We start from the raw sequence: 9288 nt of genomic DNA on the forward strand, positions 1-9288 counted from the left end.
TAGGGCTTGTCTGGTATAGGGCAACCAGTTGCCGTCTCCTGTAAAGTTAGCCTTGAGGCATTATAGTGCATTCAGTCAAGGCCTAGGTTGGAACTTGAACAGAGCTGTACGAGTAGAGGCGTGTTTTAGTATGCTAGGACAGCCCAAAAGCGTGCTGACAGCGACCCGGACTCTGCCACATTCCTATGAGAGAGACCATTGCTGCAAGCCATGCAGGAAATGTATTGAAGAAGGCATTGCTGGTGTAGATGGGTATTGAAGAGTAGAGGGGTTAGTCTTGGCAGTCTTCATATACGCCCACAAGCAGAGTGGTGCGTTTAGTCTGGTGTAGTGTTTACCACAGCACTTATAGGATTGATACTGAGACGTGGAGCTGTGAGTGCTGCAGGAGTCTGAATGGGATTCGCTGAACTAACATAATGTTTTGCATGGTAGGACTTTCTTTTTATGTATTTTTTGGTTTATTAGTTAAATTACATGCCGCTGAGTATATATTAAATAATATAATGTGCTTCAGAAGAAAAAATATATGTTTTTTTATTTATTTCATTCTGAGAATGTTTTATACTTGATTTTTTAAATGGATATATTGTTCATCGATTTGAGCAATAAACTTGCATGGCTTTGTTTTCCTTGTTTTGTATTACATTAATGGCTGTGTTATTCAATGTGTAGGTTTGCTTGTGCGTTATGCTATAAACTGATAAACCATAGATACCCCAGCTATTAAAGTATGACATGTAAACCTTTTTTCCAGACTAGGTAACTTTAACCGTCAACAATGACTAAATCACCTGTCGTATTCCATGTAGTCTTTTATGAGAGTGCAACGTATCATTTTTACGTCCCTTTTAAGATGAACTAAGACACATTCATAAATTATTCTCCAGCCACAGTAGTAAGGTATTAACAGAGGGGCTCTTGTTTCTTTAATGCCCAGCGTTTGCATGAGCAGTCAGACTGTAAATGACTAAGCACACTGTTGGTTCCTAAGGTAACCTTTCACATAGTCAGTGAGCCAAGTAAAGATTTTTTGATCTGCCTTGGTAAACACAACATATAGGCCCATCTTAATCATATCTATAAGAAATACACTGTAGAGTTCATTCATTATAACAGAACGTCACACGTTGGAAAAAGTGGCTGAAAATGCATTTGTTCATTGGATTTACTGTACTTTGTTTGTGATGGAGCTGCCAGGTGATATGAATGTTAAAACGGCAAACTAATTCAACTTACAGAATTTAGGTTACAAAATATAAAAAATCTGTCTTATTCCAGTCTGTAGTTTGTTGCACAGTAAAGTCACTCAGGGCTTCGACACATTTACCTTGAAAGCATATTATGGTTCTTGAAAGCAGATTATGGTTCTCTTAATGTGAGTTTTGTTGGCGTTTTAAAAGAAGCTGGACAACAGAAAGCTCATCTCTGCATCTGCATTAACTGGCCTCTCTACTCATTGTACTTGACAGAAGTGCATTAGAGCATGCAAGTCCCCTCACTCAGCAGAGATAAAGTATGCCATGTCTATTCCACTCCTGTCGAGTAGTGCAATGATGCTGTTAACATATAGAGAGACAGAACCAAATACGATGATTTGTCATTATATTTATTTTCATTTTTATCATAACATTTAATTAAGTTGTATTTGTTTTTGATCAAGACATGTTGGACAAACTCTAATGGTCATTATATCAATCTGGGTGGTGCATTTTGCAAGTAATGGCATGCGTGATAATCCCCAGCAAATCCTTTGTGTTTAAAAAAGGGGCTTGTCTGCTGAGGTGTAACCTTTCAATTACAGAGTTAGATATGTTCCTGCTAAACACAGCGAGGTGTTTTCACTAGCACTCAGGATTGCTTATCTAAATACATGCTCTCCAGTTGACCTCTCATTTGTCTTAAACTCACAACATGTTACATCCAAGCCCCTTGACTGCACTACTGCAGTTCCTATTATTAATGCGCCTGTTTTTGACATGTAGTTTTTCTGCCAGCGTTTTTGGCCATATGTAAATTCTGCTCTTTGAAGTAATTGTTTCTGTTACTATTTGAATAAAAAAGAATGTGTGTTTTAACGAGCATTGTTTAGATATTATGTTTGGCCCCATGTTATACCTTTTGTTACAACACTATGCACCAAGGGGTCTTTTTAATTATCAGTGTAAGTTTTTGTGGTAAAACAAAAATAAGCTAGCATGATATGCCAACTTTTATCCTATGCTGTATCATTTAAAACATGTTTTCGTCCTACCTTGAGAAGGAACGGAATTTGATAAGATGAGGCACTTTAAATTTTAATGTGTTTTTCTAGCAAACACATGAAGAATTTATTAGGGGATTAGTTTCTCATGACACTAAGGCCCTGTTTCATAGACAAGGCTTAGCCTAAATCAGGACTATCCCTTACAAAAAAGACACACGAAATTCACATGTGCAAAAAACACGTGTGATCACATGTGAAATGTGTGTTTTTGGAACATTTTGGTGTGAATTCCATGTGAATTCCCACGTGAAACCCATGGGATAACATGTAAAAACCCATGGGATAACATATGCGACATGTCTCCACATGTGATCACATGTTCTTCACGTCACCACATGTTGCACATGTCATCCCATGGGTTTTTACATGTTATCCCATGGGTTTCACGTGGGAATTCACATGGAATTCACACCAAAATGTTCCAAAAACACACATTTCACATGTGATCACACGTGTTTTTTTGCACATGTTAAACACATGTTGTATACATGTGATCACATGCGAAAAACATGTGAAATTCATGTGTCTTTTCTGTAAGGGATGCCTTAGTTAATTTAGGCTATTTAAATCGCTTTTATTAAAATGCCTTAGAAACAACATTACCGATGTGCATCTTGAGACAAAACAATGGCACCGACATATTTTAAGATATGTCAGGGCAAGATATTTTCAGTTAAAACTGCTCAAAATTTTTAGTCTGGCACTAGCCTTAAGCCTCGTCTGTGAAACCGGGGCTAAAAGTAATTGGTCAATGGATTACGTAACATATCTACTAAAAGATTGCAGTACTTTTTTTTGCCCAATGCAACAACAGGTCTTGCAAATATTTAGTAGTTCTAATTTTTGTTCTGTTTTTTTAACAAGTACCCTTAGTGAATTGAGTCAAGTATCACTGCCATGTCCTACTTTATTTTTATGATGGGTAATATCAATGTAAACTAGATGGCGGAGTGTTTTTTTTTTTATTCTGGCATATGTATGTTTAAAATGTTTATTCTCCTTTCAGGAACATTTACTGACAGAGTTTCAATAAAGTCCAAAAACTACAGTTCTCAAAACAAAATCCAGTTCAGACACTTCTGATGTAAAAATTCTCGACAACTGCAAGGGCATGGAGATCACGCATACATCCATGAATCTTACTTTTTCGATTGAGGACAAAAATGGCAATAACATTACTTGCCCCAGTGAGCACTCTCCAGATTCAGTGAGGAGCTCGACCAGTTGGAGTTGTGGAAGTTCAGACAGTCCTCCGGATGTAGAAATGGAGGATTGCATCAGTGATGCTACCTCTAAAAAAACCTTAAAAATAAAATACCCAACCACTTCCGGCACCTTTACATGCACTGAAGTGGACTCCTACAAGCCATCGCGACATGGTTCCAGTGAGAACTGCTGTTCTGTCAGTTCTTGTGAGATGGTGATGAGGAGCAACAGCTTCATCTTGCATGAAACTGATCAGCCACTTAGCATCTCAGTGCTTGGGAAGTCCAGGACCTCCTTGGATATATCCTCTGACATCGGTGTGGTGTCGGGCATGTTACCCGATGTCTGTGAGGGCCTTCAAGAAGAACATCCAGCCAAGCTATCAACGGGAGAATCCAAGAATAGGGGCTTAGAGTGTACCTACATTCAACCAGGCGATCAGACCTTTCTCATAGAGGGAAATTTGATTCAATTGCTGGACATCGAGAAACATAAAAGTGTAACACATGTTAATCAGAAATCAAGTAAAGACGTGCAAAAGTTGCCATGCAACACAGGTGGATCAAATCACTCGACTCCAGTGGAGGGGCTAGCTATGCACCTCACGGCTTTGGAGGATTTGGACATCAGCGGTAACGCTCAAACCTCGACTCCTGTTCAGTCTGTAAGTAATAAGACATTTTGCCTTCCACCTCTTTCAGAGTCACCTCTTCAAAAAGATGAAGGTGATTCAGTGAGCCCAATGGCTCAGATCATCAATAGGCAGGAAGGTGACGCCTCTCAAAAGCCCAAGTCATTGATGGCGAACAGAAGCAAAAAGGTAGAAATCAAAAGGTTTCCCAAGCCAAACTTCAGTAATATAAAGTCTAAAATTATATCCCGTGCCACCAACCCTTTCAAGACATCAAGTGCACCAAATACCTCATCAAGCAACGTTCTTCAAGCTAATGAAAGTGAGAATTTGGATCATTCTGCTCAACGTAAGTCATCACCTAATAAGTCCACCTCTCTGGCAGTCACCAACACCTATGCTACACCAGCCCGACATGTAAAGAGTTCTGTCGCGGTTAAAAGGACTCGCTCATCCACTTGCCAAGAGAGTGGTCTGGCCTCAAAATCCCGACCTCGCCGGTGGTCTGAAAGCGCTACCTCTTTCAAAACTGCTACAGATGGCTCGCAAGAAAAAAATCTGAGGGTCAATGGGACCTTGAGCATCTACGCCACACCACAGACTTTATCTAAAGGAAGTTCTCAGAATAAGGATGGAAAGATCAAACCAGATGGATCCAAGTCGTCTAAAGAAGATTCTCAAGGGAATGAGTCAATGAAGGTTCGTGGGAAGAACCTGAAAATCAGTTTGATGGTGAGCATGTGTATTTCAGCTGATTTCAGCAACTTTAATTTCTTTAATTTTATAGATATTTTTCCATATACTGTATATTTATACAACCTTGCATAAGTTGTGCCATATTAAAAGTACAATTCACAAAAAAAGTATAAAGGAAACATATTGTTGTGATGTAATTACTGCTGCGAGAGGGCAGCAAGCTGATTCTTTGGAAAATGCGTTCCATATGCACACATCACATCATGTTTACTGAGCTGGAGCGGGGATGGGGATGGGGAATGAAAAAAACTTGGCAGTGACTTCAGAATTCTCACGGGGACTTTATTACAATAGCTGTTCACATCTTGAGCCTGCGTGAGTTTGAGCGTTGATCCTGCGCTTAAGCTTTGTCATGTTCAACACTGCAGTGAGTGTACTGCATGCATGCGAGTCACTGAAAGACAACTTCTCTTGCAGGCGGTGTCTGCCAAACTGGCGACAGGAGCGGCAGCATGCGTGTGGAGTCGAGGCATGCTTGGCCCTCAGCCATCCCCAGCCAGGACGGGAGGAGCCTCTGCTGCTCGCATTCCAGCTCCAAACCTTCGGCCTCCTCTCTCGGCTGCATATAAGATCAAACTTGGGACAGCAGGAAAAGATGACAGCAGTACGTCTGACATGCCTTCACCTAGAGTCCAGCTCCGCACACCTGAGGGTAAGTACATTTCTTACAGAAGAGGGTTGTCTTTCAGCCATACTTTGAAGTGTATGAGTTATGTATTGTGTATTGTATTGCATTGTATTTTAATAAAATAACACAAAAGATACCTGCACTGAGACCACTGAAGAAAAAGCTGAAGGGGCCTTGCTAGTTTTACCTTTTTATGCTTGATGACCTATGGATTTTATTTTTTGTTATAAATAGAGTGAGCTAATTGTTTTGTGAAATGGATTCTATGAGGTCATAGCTAATGGTTAAAGGGACAGTTCACCTAAAAATGAAAATTCTGTCATTATTTACTTCCCCTTAAATTGTTCCAAACCTGTATAAATGTATTTATTCTGCTGAACAGAAAGGAAGATATTTGGATGAGTGTCAATAAACAAACCGATCTAATCCCTCATTGACTCCCAATGATTTATTTCCCTACTATGGCAGTAAATGGGGGATGAGATCTGTTTGGTTTCTGACATTCTTACAAATATCTTCCCTTCTGTTCAGCAGAACAAAGAAATTTATACAGGTTTGGAACAACCCGAGTGTGAGTAAATGATGTCAGAATTTTCATTTTTGTGCGATCTATCTCTTTAAACTCACACCTGGTGGGCAATAAAAATGTGCTGTAAGGGTTTATTATTGTAAATGCTTAACAAAGAGTTCCATCTATAAAATGCCCCCTGTTGTCACTTACAGAAAGTACGTCAAATTGTCAAAGTTATACACATAAAGACATTGTAGTTTTTTCTTAATGCAGGTTTCCTGTTCGCCTACAGGGGTTATACAAAGGCATGTTTACAAATTGTACCTGCATCTACCTATCTATAGTACAAATGTTGTATTCATTATATTGCCGCCTTCAAGTGAAAGTCCGGTGTCCCCTGTGGAAATACACAATTCCTGTAACAATGAAACAGAGCATGTACATGTATTGTTTTTACAGTAGAAATTGCTTTGCTCTTAACATATTGCAGCACAAAATATTTGTCACTTGTTCACTAAAGCTTAGCACAAAATTCACTTTCAGGAGGAGCCCAGTCCAGACCTGCCCAGTTTACACCATCAACGGCATCAGCCTCCAAACTGCCCATCAAACCTAAAACGCATGCTAAAACTTCCAGCATTTTTCACACAAATGGACACCCAAAGCAGGGTAAGATTCTTCCTAAAAGATTATTGAAATTTGTATACTCAAATCATACTTGTCATCTTGAGAGTCCAGGTTTCTAATGCTTACAGATTATGCATTGACATAGATATGTTATAGTCTAAAGTGTCTTAAATATACTGTAGATGTTTGAGGTTCTACAGTACAGTGGGTGAAAAAATTCACCATGGTCAAAATGTACAATACCTTTACTTTTAACAATCGAGTGTCCTATTTTAAATGTCATTGGTTTGTTCATAGCTTTTGTCCAAGGGTCACTTTATGTCCTATAGAACATGTTACATCATGTAAGCTTTGCCAGCTCTGTCTGTGTAGAATTTAAAAAATATAGACATTGGTTACTTTAGACAGGATCAACCCTCATACAGCTTGACCCACATTCCCTACTAGGTCAGTGTTGCATTAAGTCCAAAGCCCAATATTAAATCCTTTCTAAAGCATTCAGTCTAGTTTTGACAAGTTGATTTAAAAAAGCCTGTTCTGTGAAGTTTCAAGTAGACTGAATAATCGGTTTGATGGGCACAGTTGAGACATGATAATATAGGACAGTTTTGTCAGTCTAGACAATTATTCTCCTTACCTATTCAATAGTCTGCTGATCTCATTGGAGGATGGGTTTGTTGTTGTATGGATGGGGTTGCTCAGTCACAGATGTCTGCGAGGCAGGGTTTGTTCCACCACAGTTCACATGGAGGAATGATGGGAAAGCAGTGCACGTGAAATGATGAGGATCTATCAGTGCACACTATGTAATGTTTTTTTACTTCATTGTGTTTAACTTGCTGTGGATGGTCATGTCTGCACATAGAGGGACGTTGACTGATTTCTCAGAGCAGGTTTTTTCCAATTCCTTTCTGAACCTCTCAGGTTCTTGCTCTCAGTGTGATCTGACTCTTTTGACATGCCTCCTTATTGGATCATGTAGCTTTTGTATTGTTCCTTTGTTGGCTGCTTTTCACACAAAACCTAAGCCACGTTTATGGAGAAGTAAGCAGAGATACTTTATGCTCAAATGTGGATTTCAACATTTCTTAATGTAATTTTTGTGATTTACATTTATGTTCCTCCAAAATTATTTTGTCAGATTCTAAAGTTGTTGTATTGTTGTTTGTGGTAACAGTTGGAATATTTTTTCAGTATTATAGATGATGTTGCTATGGTAGATTGCAACACTCTTATGTCAAACCACGGATGGCTTTGTGTAGAACACTGTAGAAAATAATCAATTTGTGTGGGGTTTTTATCAGACCAGGCAGAGCCCTCTTTGGGAGCCTTGAGTAAACCTCCATCTAAAAGGACCACACTGTTAAGAACCAAACTGCAATCTCCATCTACCAGAAGTGTACCATCAGGTATGAGTCATGCCTTTTAACTTAAAATGCAGCACTTAAATGTCCAATGTGTAGTTTTTTGGAGGATCTATTGACAGAAATCCAATATAATATACATAACTATGTCTTTGGAGGTGCATGACCTTACATTTTTATCACATACACCTTGCATAGAATTCGCCATGTTGTTTCTACAGTAGCTCTAAACAGACAAACTGCTCTACAGAGCGAGTTTCGTAAATACCTTATCTTCTTCGGCAAAGAAGCAAAAACGTGACAACATCTTAGTCGTGTGTCAGCCACCGTGTGCTTCGAAAGGGATGGTGGAGCTGTTGGTTGCAATTCGCAACCTCACCACTGGATGCCGCTAAACTTCATACACTAGACTTTTAATAGCATAAGTCTTACAAATCCTGCATATCTGTAAAACGAGTAAAATTGCTAGTAAGTATTAGTACTGTAGAAGAGATATTTATGTTGATTTAAAATAACAAATTTCATACCGCAAACAAGTCTGTATTGTCAAAATGCACAGTAAATTATATATGGTAAGTTTAGTTTCATTCGCCAAGAATTTAAAGAGACATTTTGTTTACTTGTGCAGGATGCAAGAACACATCTTTAACAGGTCAAAGTTCAGCGAGGTCTTCAAGCAGTCCTCTGAAAACCCCAACCACAGCTCGGCCCATGAGACCTGCTGCCACTCCAACAGGTAAGACCTTAACATACTGTACAGTTACAGAAGAGGACCAACAGTAACCGTTATTGTAAATGTGAATTTACATTAACATTTTTGCAGTGTGGAGGTCTCTAAATTAAAAACAAAAAATCCCATTCATACTTTCATTCAGATTAGAGTCGCCAGTTGGTTAACACTGTGTGGGCTCAGCTGAAATGCAGCTTTAGCAATGCAGGATTATTTTATCGCAGCCAAGTCAATAACACAGCTGACACAGCCTCTGTCTAGTGTCAGGCCTCCTCCTCTCTGTGTTTTCCTTCTAACCTTAAATGCCATAATTAAGAACGGCCTTTGCATTCCTTTCAGAGATCCAGTGGAAGATTAAAGTCTTACACTTGTGTAAATCTAAATTGGTTCAGGTATTGTGTGTCAATGAATTCAATTATTAGTGCTATCCTATACCTTCAAACAGAATCATAGAGTTCATATAGTGTCACCTCGGTTGGATTGGGCACCAAAGGTAATATTTTGACAATTATTACAAACTAACCCATCATATATATATATATATATATATATATATATATACATACATA

The 9288-nt window shown here is 38.9% G+C and overlaps 1 protein-coding gene across 1 annotated transcript; it reads left to right on the top strand.

Moving 5' to 3' along the window:
• Positions 1-224: 224 nt before the first annotated feature.
• On the top strand, positions 225-9242 carry LOC130563932 (microtubule-associated tumor suppressor 1 homolog). The gene is made up of 7 exons (XM_057349743.1): positions 225-431; positions 3273-4835; positions 5277-5511; positions 6542-6667; positions 7930-8034; positions 8618-8725; positions 9059-9242. The coding sequence occupies exons 2-7, from the start codon at positions 3378-3380 to the stop codon at positions 9139-9141; spliced, it is 2115 nt and encodes a 704-aa protein (XP_057205726.1). The 5' UTR covers positions 225-431; positions 3273-3377; the 3' UTR covers positions 9142-9242.
• Positions 9243-9288: the final 46 nt, after the last annotated feature.

Source organism: Triplophysa rosa, linkage group LG13 (genome assembly GCF_024868665.1).
Source record: "Triplophysa rosa linkage group LG13, Trosa_1v2, whole genome shotgun sequence".
In the NCBI taxonomy this organism is placed as follows: Eukaryota; Metazoa; Chordata; class Actinopteri; order Cypriniformes; family Nemacheilidae; genus Triplophysa; species Triplophysa rosa.